General features: G+C 30.4%; 1 protein-coding gene across 1 annotated transcript; it reads right to left on the reverse strand.

The window, feature by feature from the left end:
• Window positions 1–4,326: 4,326 nt before the first annotated feature.
• On the reverse strand, window positions 4,327–18,111 carry LOC132728689 (ras-related and estrogen-regulated growth inhibitor-like). Its single transcript, XM_060714370.1, has 4 exons — window positions 17,631–18,111; window positions 16,768–16,824; window positions 8,849–8,922; window positions 4,327–8,421 (listed from the first exon to the last, which is right to left on the reverse strand). Exons 1-4 carry the CDS (start codon window positions 17,695–17,697, stop codon window positions 7,984–7,986), a joined length of 636 nt encoding a protein of 211 aa, XP_060570353.1. The 5' UTR covers window positions 17,698–18,111; the 3' UTR covers window positions 4,327–7,983.
• Window positions 18,112–18,611: the final 500 nt, after the last annotated feature.

Raw genomic sequence — 18,611 nt, forward strand, 5'->3', positions numbered from 1 at the left:
GTATTTATATAGAACATAGTTGTTCCTCTTAACTCGTATTGTATCCTAATTGTAAACAACAAACACTAAAATACTGTTTCATTTTGTATTATGTGTAAAGAGCATTTGGCCGATCACTGTCTAGTGTGCAATACACGGGAACTTCATAATCGTTTGAATATAATTTTTCCCTTGTCGTTCAACCGAGGAAAATCATATTACATCTTAAATCATATTATATCCTAATAATAGCAACAAACACTAAATTATAAAAATTTCACACGGAAAATTATATAGATATGGAGCACTTGGACGACCAGTATGAATTTAAAGAATTGGACAACTTAATTACAATTTGCAATTTAATTATAATGTATACTGATATCAAAAACACTAAAAGTATCTCAATGATAAAATATCAAATTATTCACAGTCCCAAAGACAAGGAAAGAGCTAAACACTCCTTTAAATCATCGTTGACGTACCCATCTTTCGCAAAATCCGACCATATTACAATACAAGTAAAGTTGATAATGAAGGAGGTAAATATACCGTTAACCACTATTGGTATCTTTTTAATGACACGGATATTACACAGTTATGTAATTATCTTTACATAAAATTAATTTTAGCTAAATTTAGCATTCAGGGGTAAATCTCAAGATTATTTAAACATATACATGTATTTCTACTCACAATATTATCTTGGATTGAAACCAGAACTCTCCCTAGCTTTCTTTGCCTCTCAAACTTGGAAACACCCGGTCCAATGCATGGCAGATTTTTTTTTATCGTCATCGCTGTTACTGGCTATATCATTTTTCTCGTATTCAGAGACAACAGGCCAGCAAAAAGAAGAGCTTTGTGCAATTCTTATAATCGTGTTTCTATGTTTGATTTTCTCTTGAACCTCTAAACTATAACCTATAGCCTTAGAGGCATTTCTTTTAACTCTTTGGTCCTCTAACGGCATCCTTCAGTGTTGAAGTTCTTGTTACCAGCACTACTAAATAAAACTAAATTGTCGGCACGCACCTTGTTCCGAACACTCTCGTTCTTCCATTTAGTTATCTCCGTGAAATTCTTTTTCAAGATTGTAAACTTAAAGTCAAAGAAATCTTTACATTCTGTGACAATTTCATCCTTATTGAAATTACCGTGTCGGACATACTAAAAGATAAGTTACGCTTTCAGTTGTAAAGCCTCAAATGTCTTAAAACACACCGAGTTGTGCTTTTATACTTTATGCTCAACACGAGAAAACGAGCATGTTCCCGCAAATAATTATACGCCATATGAGTATTCAAAAAGTGTTTACTTGAAACAGAAATAATTGAATTAAAACTAAGACTATAAGACTTTAACTTTAGTAACTAACCTCGAGTGGGAGGTTTTGTGCGCATCTGTGTGCAATTATTGAAGATATAAGGTCAAAAAACATTTAAAACATAAACTATGAAATTCTTACAAAAATTATGTGAAGCACATCTGCAAAGGATAATAAACAAATATACTCAAAATTAAATGATCGATCTTTTTTGTGTGCGATTTTAGCCCGATTTGATTGAAAAGCGTTTCGTTCTTGGGTCATTTAGCACAAAAATAAAGTGAACATTCGCTATTGGGGTTTTTTATTGTTGTTTATCTTGTTGTTGTTGTATTGTTTTTTTTTTGTTTTTTTGTTGTTCTTTTTTGTTGTAGTTTTTAAACATACGGCGAAAATAGGCTAGCTAACGCTATAATGAAACAATTTTTATCAAAAGATTAGGTCGGACAAAAAGATAAATTTTTCTGCCAAGTGATTATGAAGTCACCTCCTTTAAAGTACTCAAAGAAGCAAATCAATTTAAATATTATCAGCATGAGGATCTGAAAAAATATATTATTAACTACTGGAAATAGAATTACGAGGGGTGTTTAAATATAAAAGCGACTGGGTTAATTTTAGAAGTGCTTAACAAACAGTGCCGAAATAATAATCTCAATCCTGTAAAATACTCACCACCATGTGATATACGAAGTTTTAGTCTTTTAATTCAATTTTTAAATGCGTTTTTATAATATTTTCGAGTTATACTGTTCGGGCACTGGAAAATAGCCGAACAGATTTTAAGCGTTTGATATTTCTTCCAGCAAGGTGGTGAATGAGCCTCGGAAATAGGAAAAAAAGTCACAAGGGGCAAGATCTGGTGAATAAGTAGGATGAAGAAGCTCGACAACCTTTTCCTGTTTAAGATATTCTCGTAAAATGGCCGCTTTGTGAGACGAAGCATTGCCATGCAGCAACCTGACACCATGGAGACCAGTTGCTGATCTACGGTTTTGAAATAATTTATGAAGGCGTTGCCTTTGTATAACTTGGCATTTACAGATCTACCCTTTGATACTGCAATTTGAATAGCAGGACCTTGATTGACTGGTAAAGAGAATTACATACATAGCCTTCCGACGCTCATGGTTCTTTTTGCTTAGCAAGGTCTTTGACTTCCTGTGGTTGCCCAATTTTTGTTATGTATCTTTTGCTTGGGCTTATAAAAGTAAACCCACGTCTCATCGCCAGTGATGATATTTGCGAAAGATCGATTGTCGTATTAAGAAAACTTTTTCTACAAATGTTTATAGATTCTTATCCAAGCAAGTTTTTACTGTTTTGTAAGGAGATGGTGTATCCATCTGGCACTTATCCTTCTAATTTTTAAATCACGTCTGAGAATTGTATGAGCGGCTCCTACAGAGATACCAACGCATTTAGCTATATACCTAGTTGTAAATATTGCATCAGTAGCAATCAAATCCTTTACTTTTTTCAACCATTTTTGGCGAAGTTGCATTTATCGGACGGCGAGTATGAGGTGCATATTTTACTTATTCCACACCACTTTTAAATTTCTTACACCACAGTGTTACAGATGCAAAAGAAAGTTTATTGGTTCCATAAACATCACATACTTCATTAAATATCTCTTTCGCTTGTATACCAAGAATTTAGCGGTTTTTGATATAGGGCTGATTTGGTCAGTGAAAGCAGACATTTTTCCAACCATTTTAGCTTTAGTATACACGAGTAGATAACGTTAATCGAGCTATTGTCAAAGCTAGACTGAACTAATTTACACATGTATTGTATGAATTAAGAGCTTACACAACCATCTATGCGATACATGTACATAGCTCGTGCAAAACGTGGTTAAAAGAGAGATGTTGGCCTTGTTCTATTTATAATTGAACATCCCTCGTATAGTCGAAGCAGACCTATACGATCAAATCTGGGTTGTCGGAATGTATTTAAATGATTGTGACATCATTGATGTTTCAAAATGGATATTATATGATAAATTTGGAAACATATTGATGAACGCTCGCTATAAACAAATTGATTGGAAACAAATAAATTTATGACAGATATATAAACTCGTTTTGTATTTTGTATTATTCAATTTTGAAAGCAAAGAAAAACTTTATATACAACCTTTTAAAATATTAAATGTGTTTGCCATAAGATATTTATAATAAGAAAAAAACTGTGAAGGATTCGGCCAACTGCGGTAAAGTAGCTATAAATAGCTCGCCGCTATGGCAATAAAAGTGGTGACGTCACAATGAGGTTAAAAATAACTTCAAGATATAAGGTCAATTAGCACGAAGAAAACGCATCTGAACATTTTCAAATCGAAGCGAGCAATGTATTGGTTTTTTAATGACATATATTATAATTTGCTCTTAACAAGTTGATTTCACCCTCTATGTATTTCTTTTATTTTTGTTTGTAATACACTATCTTTTCTTAACCAAACATGACGGGAAAATATATTGAATGTCAAAAGTGTTGTTCAATATAGAAACAATAAGTCGTGAATATATTCCAGTGTATACAATCGTTAACCTTAGTGATAAGATGAAGATATGAAGATAAGCAAATGATATAGATTTGCTTTAGTTTCTTACTTCTACAAAATTGAGATAAGATTATCATATTTCTGGCATCTTTCTTATACTTTTGTTTTACACTGTAGGGAAACTGTATGCCTTTGCGAGAGAAGTTATTGTTATTCTATACTATGATATAAGCCTTGATTTGATGGATATTCATCATCGCAAATGTTTCTCTAATGCAATGGTAACAGTTATATATAGTTATATATGATGACAAGCTAGTTGTATTTTCGTATTGTGTAATATTTAAAATTTATAAATCTATACATCCCGCCCCTCCTTCCCCGCACCTTTTTGTCATGGACAGGTACGCTTCATGGATAGAGTTACATAGTTACTTCACCAACCCTATCTGCAATTATATTTTTGCCAATTTTTAAGACTTGGTCACTTAAAATAAATAACAAAAACGAGCACATTTGATGATTTAACCCATTATAATTTTTTACACTGTACTGCATAATATAGTTTTTATTTCGAGATCTAGATCAATGGAATATGTATAATATGCTTTTGGAATCATTGATTGTCATCGACGGGTTGATTTCTGTTTTACTCATGATTGCTTCTATTAAAATGTAGTGTCGCTCTTTTATTACCTTCCTGTTGAGTCGTTCCTCCTGTGGGTTCGATTTCTGCAAGTACTCTCAGTTAATTGATTTATAATGCACGTTGAATAAAAATGCTATGAAAAAAGTATTCGATTTCTTAAAATGTCATTCCTAGAAACATTTTTTTCTGTTTACATGCAAAACACTACCCGAAGTAGAACTTGCCTATTCATTCATCAATATTATTCTTTTTTTAGTATCTGCAATTTAGGAGTCTTTCTTTTCATTAATGCAATATAAGATACAATTGTTACTTTGTTCCCAATATGTTATCTTAAAACTTGTCAATGAAAATACCCATACCCACATACGAGTTATTAAGTTAAATGGGGTCACCGTTTTAAGGTCATACTTGTTTCTTTAAAAAGGCTTAACATGGATCATATTTACCGTATTACAGGTAATTTGGAAAATTGAATACAATTAAACTGCTAAAGCTGCTGTTAGATGAGCATAAAAGAGTATGTTCTTTAAAACATCACTAATGAAAAGATTCCATTAGAACCAGTCTGCAATTTTACCTTCTTTATTTTCGTTTTATTGTCGTCGAGGACAGCTGTCCACACCCCTAAAAGCGTTACAGTAGAAGTAATAATTGAGTCCAGTGGTTTTAGTCTTGAGAAATGAATAATGTTTCAGTCGGTGTTGGGGAGGAGAGAGATGCTACATGTATCGTAATCTCTCATGAACAAACTTAATCTGACTCCTCAAGTTTTAAGCTATTAATTCTAGTTCTTATAACTCTCGGGGGATCTCCACTTTCAATTATTTTTACAATACTTGTATTCCAATACATGGTGTGTGGTTATCAAACTATTTAAAACAATTAGAAAGATGATAGTGTATTTGTATACGTAATACAACTATATAATAAGCAAGATTATAGAAATTAAAGTTCATTTAACATTGAATATTTCAGCAACACAAGAAAAAAAACACATGTCAAACAAAAAAAGATACTTAAAGGGAAAGACAAGGTTAGAATAAAAACTTGATTTCAGAAAAAGAATACTATAAATAATAAATCTGCAAATTTTCTGCCGACAAATAATAATATTAAACGAATGATAACAAAATTTAAATCGCTAAATCACCGATTTCTACAAATCAGCAGGCGCGGCCATGTTTATGTATTGGCCGTATAAAAACAGGTGCGCGTGATGTCATTTCCCCACAATAAATCTAGTTGAATCGTAGCGAAATATTAATATAATAAAGTATTGACCAGACAATTTAATTTTCACAGGAGGTGTAGAGGAGATTTTTTATGGTTCAAAATACGTAACAATATCCAAAAAAAAAAAAAAAGAAACAAATAAAAAATCAACGTCTACCGGTCGCACCACTTCAGGCCAGTGATGCCCGTTACTCCAAACAATGCTATGTTCATTAAAGTCTCATCTAAAGGTAATTAAACAATATTTCACAGATTTAATAAATACACATGTTATTATTGAACAAAGTTTCACAATCAAATAATGCAATTAAATAAACAAACGCACCAACGAATAATTGGCTTTTAATTATTGAACGGCGATAATTATCAATATAATAAAAATCCTACTAAAACGTGTTCTTAATAGTACATGTAATTAAATTTTTGCAGTTTGATTCTGACTTTCAAATTAAAAGGTGTGAACATTTGTTATAATTGATGTACACATTTCAAAAATATAAGCAACTATTTAGAAAAGTAAATTGTTAACATGTCTGTCAACGTATGATGCTGCGTGGTATTTATTTACTTTGTAAACGTAGCCTAATATTAACTGCAGGCAAAACATTCTTATTGGCTGCTCAAAAATCTAATTTGCATAATTTATTCACACAATTGCTGGTTCTTACTACTTATGTCTAATACTGTGCATTATCCATTTAAATTGTTCCTAATTTGCACCAAATGCTCCTGTCACACTGTGTACTGACGATTTTTATTGCTCCTTGTATGCCTCTGTGCCGACAGACCTTTTGATCATGCACGATGTTGCCCTGATTGGCTAATCACCCATGTCAAATATTCTAATGACGAACTAGACATCTATTTTTTACGCGTCATTAGTGAACTGAATGACCTTAGGGCTTAAGTTCCGCACCTGTCAAGTTATACTGTAAATTACAGCATTTCATAAAATAGCAACACATTTTTTTTCAGTTACCAATAATGATTTTAAATATTAAGTAGAATTATGATTTTTTGTTTTACTGGATTAAATTTACGGTAGTAGAAATGCGTATATGTGTGGGAAAGGGATTGGGTAAGTAGATAACGTGGAAAAAAAGCTATAGGGAACTGGATAAACCCGAGAATATGCGTAATTACAGGGGAATGGGTAACCTGTTGCTGTTGGTACCAGTTTTGACTGGGTGCCTAATTAACCTAACGAACAGTTTTGTTTTCATACGATATTATTCTGGCTGCCGATTTTCCTGCGCCATTCTCATTTTTAGCGTCAATGGCGGACAATCGCGTCCTCAGCAGATCTCTGCATATTGGATTTAGTTGATATTTTACGCTGAATATAAAAGATACATGACCAGCTATGTACCCTATTCGGCCAGCTTGTCTAGCGAAAAATAAGTACAAAATAAAAGGATATATCGTCAATTTGAAGAAGTTTCTCATAGTACCCAAATTAAATTGATAGTTTATCTTTGGAAATTAAGCAGTCATTTGCTTAAATCATGTGGTGGGATCATCAGCAAGCTTGAAAATCGGACAAATGATAATTAATGTCGCGGCGTCTTCAATTAATTAATTAATTAAAGCAATTCAATTCCATATGATGTTTTCATAAATATTATACAATGTACGCAATAAGATTAATAATTTCTTCATCAAGATATATTTCAGTTTTACCAGCGTGTACACCTATACCGGAAGTGGGTGTAAAACGTCACAATCTCGGTCTCGTCTGTCTCGCGAGAATGACAGAACGCCAAAATAGCGGTGTCCATGAACTTATTTCACAAGTAAAAAATAGTGTCTTAAAACACGAATTTCTCACTTATAGGGTTGATGTCAACAGAAAAACTGTCATGATACCTCTTTTTAAATGATGAATATTTATATTAGACAGACATCAATCCATCCATTCCTATTCCTTTAAAAAAAACAGTTAACAATACTACATAACAACTTTACCATATTTGAAGCAATTTGATTAAGAAATGTAAGTAATAACCGGTTAATATAAATTAATGTCATATGCAAACAGGATGTTATGCAAACCCTATCATCATTCCTGTAGATAAAACAAAAATTATTTACCAATAGCCGCTGTATGATTCAAACTTCAGTTAAATGTGTTCATTTTAAATGAACATCTCAAAGAAGTTTATATTGTTCAACTTTTAAAAATTGAAAGATTTGGAAATAAATGCCAGATGTGCTCAATGACTATAAACAATACAAATAAATAATGATTGGAATAATTATTAAGTATTATCAATGTAAGTCTGTTCAAAATGTATCACTGTGACTTCTATTTATACGTTTTTTGAACGCTCGTTTCATGCTGATAAGTTTTGATTTGGCTTTACTGTCTGTTGGTGAAACATTTCCAGAATTCAAATTCTTTATATATTCCCTCTTTAGCTGGCATAATATTTCGTCCATCACCTCAAATACACCTTGGCTTCCGTCTGCTACCGATATTTCAAATTTTTGACAGTCGAAGCGTTCTCCAGTTTCATTTATCTCATCTTCCGTTATTTCTCGCGCAGACATGAGGTCACATTTGTTGGCAACAAGCACCAGCGGGCATTCGCGACCCTTAATTTTTTCGATTGCTTCTTTAACAATGTCTAAATATGTCAAAGTCGATTTTTCTGTCAAAGAATATAAGAGGATGAAACCATCTCCCCATTTTATATGTTTTTCAAGGTTTTCTTTTGACGGCTGAAATATAAAACGGAAAGCGATACTGTTAAACATTTTGTGATAAATCATGTGACAATATCTTCTTTGAAAACAGAGTTATTCGTTCTTGACAACACCGTAACGTTTTGAATATTATTAAGTGTAAAGTCTATCATTAATAAAATATGTTTAACGGTTTATGCTAAACAGCTAATATTTTATAATTAAAGCTTAAGAAACATATAATATTTCTAAAATGTTTGCTATTTGACATTTTAAAATTGAGTTTTTTTTCTTTTTTTTTCATTTAATCACAAACGTTATAAGATTAATATGATATAAAATAATTCACAAATTTTCTTTTCCTAGTTATATAAAAAGTTTTTCATCAGCCTGGCATACTGTCCGGTATAGAAATCTTGACTAGTGTTATAATTGACAAATAAAAAAAAATAGTATGTCTTACTTGTGAAGCAGTGTCAAGGATTTCGAGCGTGACTTCGTCCCTAGCAGTCGGTAGTTTGTGAGTATACAACATCTCTGTAAAATTGTTAGAAATACAAGGTGATGTTTAAATATAACAACTTTCAATCAAATATATGATATATAACTGATTTTTTTTTAGATTTTTTTTCAATATTAGATCTATTTTTTGTTAAAACATCATATTTAGTATTAATATGGTCATGCTTCTGTTTATATCGGTTTGTCTTAAGGTAAGTTTAACATTTGAAGAAACAAAATGATTTACTGAGATCAATAAAGAGAAGAAATGGCCGTAAATTGTCGACTCGGTGTATTCGTTATAAAAAAAAGTTTCGACTAAATTTCATTTTTAAGAGTCGTATATCGAATTGTCTAACAGAAATTTATCTTAAAAGTATCTTGGTTTCTAAATGATAGAAAAAAATATACATATCAAGGGTAGACGTTTAAAACAGCAACATTTTGCACACGTTACTGTACAATGTACCAATTCATTTGGAGGCATGATTTCTGTCTGGTTTCTTTCTAGGGTAAATGTTCATAAACATTAATCATAAACTTTAATAATCATAAGTTAGCATTTATATCCGCACTTCACAATAAATAAATATCAAAAACAAGATTCTATACTTTCAATAAGGTAATATCTATGTACGAGTACATATTTTATACTTTCTTTTGAACAGATGTTTTCGCTGAAGTATAGAGGCTTGAAGATTTTATTAGGGCATTTATGGCGTTTGATTCTTATTTTGTTAAGTATATTGGTTAATATCTAGGTTACAAGCATAAAAAGCTTCAAATATAAAATCATGTAAATGCAATATTACATTCATAATATCACATATTATCAATTATCTTTAAAGTGTTATTTAACAGGCTTTAGAATACAGGTAACTCGACATGTCTTGATGTTTTGTCTAATATGTATATATTCCTTTATAACATGCAAAAGGGCATTTAACAAAGTTAATTTAATCAGTTTGAAAAAAGAACATAAATATAGAATTTTAAGCTATGAATATAAAAATGTTGTCGACAAAATGAGCGCTGTACCAAAATGCAAGACTATTAGGCAACAATGTTACAAAAGGTTGTGAAGGCAATTTAGATTATATAATAAATTATGGTATGGTATGGTATGGTATGGTATGGTATGGTACTATATAGTATATTATGGTGTGGTGTCGTGTCGTGTTCAAGGCCCCCACGATTACACGTTTAAACGGATTCGTTTCGATTTTCATTCATAAACGTTTACGATATTGTTTACCGTTTAATCGAAATGACCATATTGTCTTACAAAATTTCTTAATCATGGATTTTATCAATTCTAGTGGTTTATTCCAAAGTAAACAAACGGAAAATAGGTGTTTACAACCCTCCCCACAGCATTACCGTGCAAAATTGCTCGTGACATAATACATTTTTGGTAAAAAATCGGGATAAAATGCAAAAAATGTGTGCTGACTCAATCGTGATGAGCCCTGCACATTCTTTATTTGTACATGTATAAAAAAATAGAAAGAAATACATCATTTGGCGACTCAAATACATGGTGTGTATAGTACATAGAGGTACCACCGTTTAAACGGTATCGTTTCGGTTATTAGCAATGTTGTAAACGTTTACAAAAAATTGTAAACGTGGGTCAGCCTTAGTCGTGTTGGTGTGGTGTGGTATTATATTATATTACATTGCAGTGTATACTAAGTTATGCCATAGATACAAATTTGATCACAACACTGTGAAATGTAAGGAATTCATGGTTATTTGACGTACAATATCTCCTTTAATCAAGAGACAACGACATGAAGGCAATAATTTTCTACAAATCTATTTACCTAAAAAAATTATTCTGAAATATCAGACATCTGTCTAAGAAGCAGCGTTGGTGCACAACAAGTTTGGGGGATTCGGTTCCTAATCATTTGCTCTCAGTTATACATCTTTACTCATAGGAACAAAATTTATAATATTATTTAGATGATAAAGAATGTAGCGAATGGTTTGATTATGTAAGTATATATATAAGTATATAAACACAATCACGAAAATAGTTCCTATGGGTGAACAATGTCTTGCTTAAGGAGTCAACGGCTTGCCCGGGGTAGGAACTCACGCGACAAACAAGGAGTCTTTTACCTCTCAAAGTTTTAATAAAGGCCAAAGGAAAATATTATTTTTTCTCATATTTCTTACTAAAAGTGGTGTACTATAATTTAAAAATAAACACAACAATACTATAGCTTCTTTGATGTGGAACTACATATTTTTATAGTTACTAACCAAATAGTCATTTTTTCAGCACGTTATGCACGTGTTCCGCGAGTGTAAGAGCTGTAGAAACGTATGTAAAATGGCATTAATTACTTGGTAAACATATGGTTTTATGGCATTAAACTGCACTCTGATGAGCATTGCATTATTAATCATGAACTAGATAAACTTGATTGTCTGAATACAGGCCTAGTTTGTTTCTACAAATAACCATACTCATTTACTAGGTTAAAATAAATGGATTAGTAATTGCTGAACTGTTATGATCATTATAGTTTATAATATACTTTGATTTATAATAATATTGATTTATATTCTGTAGTTATTGCATGAAATACATATGCAATTTCGGTAGAATTTTTTTGTATTTATTTACCGAATGCTTTCTTCTCGGATAGCATTGCCCGTCCGCTTAGTTCACGTGGGAGGGCATCGGAATAGTAACTCTTAATATCTTCGTGACATTTGATATATCCATACTCTGACCTTTTATTTGAATAACTATAGAATTAACCACAAACATTGATATGTGCTCTTTTGTTAACAAATAGGTTGTGGTGCGATTCTTATTGTGTCCACTTATGTGATAATTATTAGACAAGTCAGGTATCTGTGCATTGATATCGGACATGGAGTTAAATGGTCATTTGTCTCTATATGCATGCACTGTACTTCATAATATTCATTTCTTATATCGCTACGTTTTTTTTTATTCTTTTCTACATGCAAACCCCTTCACGGGTGTTAGATAGAATAACATTTGATTAAAATCTACATAGAGAATTTGATCATCGCAGAGATGTAGACGTAAAAAGCGCCTATACATCTGCCTATCGTCTGTTTCAAGAATTATAAAGTATAATATTATAGTCTACATTTCTCTCGAAGATAGCATCTTTGGAAATGTATGTTTTTATTCCTGTCAGATATTTGGCAAACTTTCATCTCTTCTGCTGTAATAATGCGTACATCAGAAATCTTTTTTGATCAAATTTTGATTAAAACCAATTAACACGATTTCACAACAGTAAATAGCACATAACATTGTGAGTTCTTTGATTCAAAAAAATGATATCTAAGTTTCAGACATTTATGCCATAAAACAAACACTAGGGAAGCAAATTAACATTACAATATTCACATCAGATGAAATAAATGAAAGCATACATTAACTTATAATAAATCCTTTCGAAATTAATTATGAAAGCAGATGCACTTTACACGATCAGTATTTAGATGCATTCTGCTGATATGCAGTATTTATTTATCATTGTGTTTTGATTTTTGATAATCTAAAGTATTACAAAAGTTATATCAAGGTAATGATTGAGAACCAAACTTATTGTTTTTGAAAAAAGTTTTACCGAAGGATTGGAGTACATATCAGAATAATAATAAAAATCCCTTTATTCGTTTTGTACAGGAAACGTATTGATTTTAAGATAAATTTAATTTAAAAAAAGGTTGTGTATTCGAAGAGTTACAATTTAAATAATTGTAAATTAAACAAAATTGATAAACAAATGCCATAGTGTTTAATGATTTGATATTCATTGGCAGACAAGTAACTATTTTTCATAAAGAGCCTCGGACTTCATTGGTTGAAACATTGTTGTAAAAACAACTATTCATCTAAATGATATCTTGTTTCTTTTCCTGTAAAGGTTTTGATTTCTCAAAAGCTTTTTATTTTTGATGCCACGTTATACTTTCAAAAAGTTACGCATTGGTCAATTTCTTTAACCATCTTTTGCTTCTTTTGCTTTTTAACAATTAGCACATTTATAGTGGATTAGTATTTTGTATGGAAGTCAGATACTACATTTGTACTTTGTTTACATTTTGACAAAACATTTCCGATCCGGTGCTACATTAAGAAAATAAGTAATTAGTATGCTTTAAATCAACTATTTCAACGATAAAAAAAACTCATCTGTATGCTATGCTTTGATAGTGTTGTTAAAGATATTGATGTTAATGATGCCAAATAAATAATTATGTTTTGTTTTATTTAGATGATTATCCGACTGTTGCACTTCAACATTGATCAAGAAGCTTCCTTTGTTTCAAATGATTTTCTGCTGATACAAACATTTATTTACCTTTATCAAAGGAGAACAAAGGTTATCGCTTACTTTGCTTCAACAATCCTCCTTATCATATGTATTTATTGATTTAATTTTCCAATGCAAAGGAGTGGAAAATAATTGTTGGTATTATTTTAGTTACATGGTAAGTGGGAACACATCAAGACGTTTAGAATATTTTAACAATGAAATGATACGTATAAATCGCCCGTAACATTTTCAAATCCTAACTTTATATTATTATAGCCTATTTGTGAAACATAACACATTTTGATGAGAAGAAAACTCGTTGCATATTGGCCATCATAATCTCCCTGCATATTTACAGAATTTGGAAACAAAAATATAGAATGTGCAAATAAATTGAAATAATCTGGTTTTGTGTTATTCTAGTTTCGGAAACTTTCAAACATTAATTGAGTATATATTTCGTGTTTTAAATTTGATTATAAAAATATTATATATAAGCATCATGACGTCTGACCGTCCCGTATTCTTAGTTAAAGCTGCATTTATATGTGAAATATATGTGAAAAAAGTGTACCGTCTACCTAAAAAATCAAGCACTCCACTGTTTCATTAAACTTTTTTACAATACTGTTGTAAATCTAATCAAATATTGTTCAGAAATAATGATTTTAAAAGAAACAAATTCCATGGTTACATTAAAGTTCGTATAAGGATTGTAACATGCAAATGAAGACTATAATTAGCTCGTGTACGCGCACTGGCAATTAAAAACGTGACAGTAATAAACTTTTAGAAAAAAATAGTTGGTATCTAGAACCTGGCAAATGCGGTATTTCTCATCTTATCCGGGTGTACAAACAAACATTTTACCATTATAGCTCCAATGTGCATAAGTTCTGTCATTCAAAAAGGGATAATCATCTAATAAACGAAGATTTAATTTGCATTTTCGTTTTTATTCATATATCCAAACAATACAGGTTTTACAAATAACATTTCAAATGAATTGATTTGCTAAATATGATTTAATGTTTTATAAAAACAATCATCCACCCTTTTTCTTTGCACATCACCAAATTAAAAGTCACTTTTGCCAAGTGACTTTGACAAATCTATGAAAATGCTTTAACTGTAATAAAATGGTTTCTCGGCATACTGCATGTTATTGCGAGTAAAAGAGAGTTATAAACACATGTTTAATTGGCACCAATCGTTGTATAAACAAACGGCTGTATGACGTAAAACTACAATCGGAGAAATCAAATGAGCGCATAGCCATCATTTATAACATAAATAATGTTATCAGACTGAATCTGTCACATTCCCAAAATAGAATGTTGTTCTGATTTCACCCAGTTCCGCCATTTATCTTATCAAAGTTCGGATATATTACAATTTACCACCAACAGTTTTGTGATATTTTGATAATAAAATATATCGAAAATATATAGAAATTGCTTTAAATATGTGCTTTCTCTTTTATTTCTGTTTGTATAAAAAATTGGGAAAAAATTATGCAGTTGTAGAGATGCGTGAATCTAGTGATTCGTGAGTCCAAAGACCTACATGACAAAATGTAATCAATGATTATTTACAATGATTATAGGTCAGTATATTTGTATTTAAACACTGTCGTGTTTCACTTAAAATATTTTTTCCATTTATTTATTATCCATTTTTATTTTCATTAAATTCTTATTAGTGCTTATACCTCGAATCGATCAGTACTAAATGAATCTTGAATTAAGTTCATGAATACTTATTATAAAGATAGTATGTATACTTAAGAAAGCAAGCACAAGCCGAAATGATATGCTAGTTTAGTTTATATATTGTATATTTTGTTACCAGTGAAATACTGGATACGGACAGTTTTCAAAAAAAGCTTTTTAAAATTCCTTCTCAATTCGTTAAATATATATTTATATACTTTGATATGTAAATGTAAATATTACAAATAAATAATGTTTAAATTTTTAAATTTTAACATTATTTCAAAGAAAGTTAACTTTACGGTAAGATAATCGACAAATACATTAATGGTATTAGTAACTAGTAAAAGTAGTTATACTCTGTACTCATCGACCAATGAAAACTTAATCTATAATTCAACATAATGTTTTAAACAAAAACAAAATTTCTCGACTTCTTTGAAATTGAAAATTGATTCATAATTCTTTTCAGTTTAAGCAGCGTAAATGCAACAGCAAAATACTTTCATCAGATGGAATATGAATGTCCCATACATGTACATGAATGCCGTTGGTATACACGACTGAAATATGACCGAAGTTTACATGTTAAACCAAAAATTATAATAATTTTAAACTAATTGAACATATTTGTATTTTTTTTTTTATAAATACATGAAGTATGTTAGCTACAGGTGAAAAAGATTTATTGATTTCATAACATTATTTATTTATTGTTACCTAGCAGCATGTTTCAAACTTATTAATACGTCATCATGTATGACGTATTTTATTGCAAATACTCTCTAGACTTTATATTACACTCATATACTAACATAAAACAAAAAATGCCCTCTTTTAAACATTTGTTTTATTCATATAACTCTGATATGTTGTCAGATATACCAAGTAACACATATTATTTACACATATATCGCCAGTTTAAATCATGGTTAGGCAAACAAAAATGTTATATAATATATCATAATTTGCGTGGACAATAATCTCAAAAATAGGTTTTTTGGCAATTGTTCAGTCTATCTGCTGGTAAAATGGTGAATAAATCAGAAACCTTTCAGATCTGATTGTGATAAACACCATTTAGTACACCATTTCAACAATAAATGTCATATTTAATCTAGTATCTTTTTCATTAAAAATAGATTCTGCAAATGTCAGGTTCATTTATACAATCATGCCACGTAACCGTAAAACAGAGTCCCGTTTATATCGAACTCATATCTATTCTCGTGAAATCTGAAATTCTTTCCGTGATTTATTGTCATTATTTATATTTATAAAGAAACGTAAAAGAATAGTAAATTGTTGGCATTTTAAGACGCACTTTACGGATGGTTAGAAATTCCTGCTCGTTTTATTTAAGTATTTATGTCTAATTCATCATTAAATAATGTTTTGTTTACGTGGAAATGAACACATAGGTTAATATTTGATATACCATGATTTATATATATCGTTGTAAAATCATGCATGGGGTTTTAAGAGAAAAGTTCTAAAAATGTCATGGTTGAAAATAATTTGATTTTATGTTGGTGTTGTTGTTTCTTGTTAATCAAATTTTCATATTATCTATGTCCAACCTTGTTGATTCTTATGAAATTATTATTATAAATATTAACAAATACATGTATGTCTTAATAGTTTTATAAAGAAATTGTATTTTAAACATCAATTAGTTTTGGCATGTTCAGATAAGCTGTATGACAAAGTTAATACATATACTTCAATACGGACATTGCAAAGCATGTATGTTAGATATTTTTATTATAAAAGTTCCAGTAGATATATACATGATAAGTAAATGATATATATTAATGAAAGTTTTTAAAAGAAAGAAAGAGATCAGTTACCTTTGTCTCGATCATAATCGCCAATATATCTCTTTGTAATGTATCTGACAGCAAAGGCTGAAATAACAAAAGCAAAGATGAAAAATCTATCATTAAACTTGCTTTTTCTAAACAGTTGCGATAAATGAAAGTGCTGTTTGGCGATAAATGACAGTGCTGTTGGGCGATAATCGACAGTGCTGCAGGCCGATTAACTATGAAACACTTGTTAATAAAGAGATGAGATTGAGTTAACTACATTGTACTTGTAGAAATAATTCTTATCTGAATAAAATCATAGATAAGTTTGTGAAAAAAAATATACAAGCTTGCATTATAGCTTCCGCACATGAAATAACCTTAAGCTCCTTGTGGCATTCAAACCCACAACAGCGAGAGTCAGCGACCATAATGACTCGGCCACAAAGGCTCCTTTTTACTTTTAAAGAGACACATAATTTTCAAAGGTACATTTAGTTTCTTTTTTTACAAAAGAAAAATATATTCTTACATTTTATATTCGGAGTAAAATGGCAACTAAACAGCTCACTAAATAAATCAATATCAATATATTTCATAATGCGTTTGAAAAAGTTCCATATAAGTCAAATACAAATACATTTCAATTGAAATTATCTATTACACGGCAATTTATTTTTTCAACAATATAGTGTTTTAAAAAGAAATATTTATTTTCTAATTGAAAAGTAAAAAGAGGATACTGTATGGTGAAAAGAAGTTTACAACTGTTTTTTAAAACTTTATATAAGAAAATATGCTTAACACATATTTCAAGAACATGTAGGAAGGAAAATATACAGACGGTGAACGTGCGGACATTAACGTATAGGTATATATTTAATTTAATTATAAATAAATCTTACCAGTTTTTCCTACTCCAGAACTGCCCAATAAAACAATTTTCGCTCCCATAAAACGCTTCTGTGACATTTTTGCTTTTCATTTAATTGTATAACTAATTTTCTAAGAACAGAATATTTTCACATAATTCCAAACTAAAACAATATGAAAGTACAATTCCGTTCTGTTGTGTTTTCAACGCCAAAATATATAGCACATTGGTTTTCACATGTTTATATATTACTAATATAAAGCACACTACAGTCTTCCATGGCACTTTCCAGACCTTAGAAATCCGACTGGAAGCATTACCTGTAAAACCAGCGGAATTTATTTCATATTTTATAATCATGAAATGTAAAGCATCCTCATAAGCCAAGGAGTATTGGGTTAAATTAACGAAGAAATAAAATTAATCTATACAGCAGTATTTATTATCTTAAGACTGTAAATAGCATCGAAAAAATTACGATCCGTTGAATTTCACTGAGTTTAATGGCAAAAAACGAATCAATTTTATTTAACGCCTAGAAGCGTTAATTCAGAATCAACGGTGTGATTATTTTCTTTGGCATTTTAATATGGGCTATGCTGGTATTTAAGTTTATGTAAGCTAAACTGTAGAAATGTAGAGTACCTGGAAAACTTTAAAGTACAAGATAAGATGTATGATTAATTTGTATCAAAGTCTCATTAGTGAACATAGGTTTGCATAATTTATAATAATGGCCAAAAAGGACTTGGCCAATAAAACTTTGAATTATAAGCGACTAGAAATATATTATACATTCCATACTGACTATAAAAGAACTAGCTATTTATATAATAAGTGCATGATAATAACATGGTAAACAGCTTTAATAGCTTATTTCTAGTCAATAGTGTTTAAAACAAAATATTGCAAACATATAAAAGGAAAAAAAGAACACAAAAACTTATAAGGAGTAACATCAATGCAATGAAGATTTCAATGAATGTGCTACACGTGAAAATATTTTCTGTTT

This window comes from Ruditapes philippinarum, unplaced genomic scaffold (genome assembly GCF_026571515.1).
Source record: "Ruditapes philippinarum isolate M1 unplaced genomic scaffold, ASM2657151v2 ctg5049_1_1_1_1, whole genome shotgun sequence".
Lineage (NCBI taxonomy): Eukaryota > Metazoa > Mollusca > Bivalvia > Venerida > Veneridae > Ruditapes > Ruditapes philippinarum.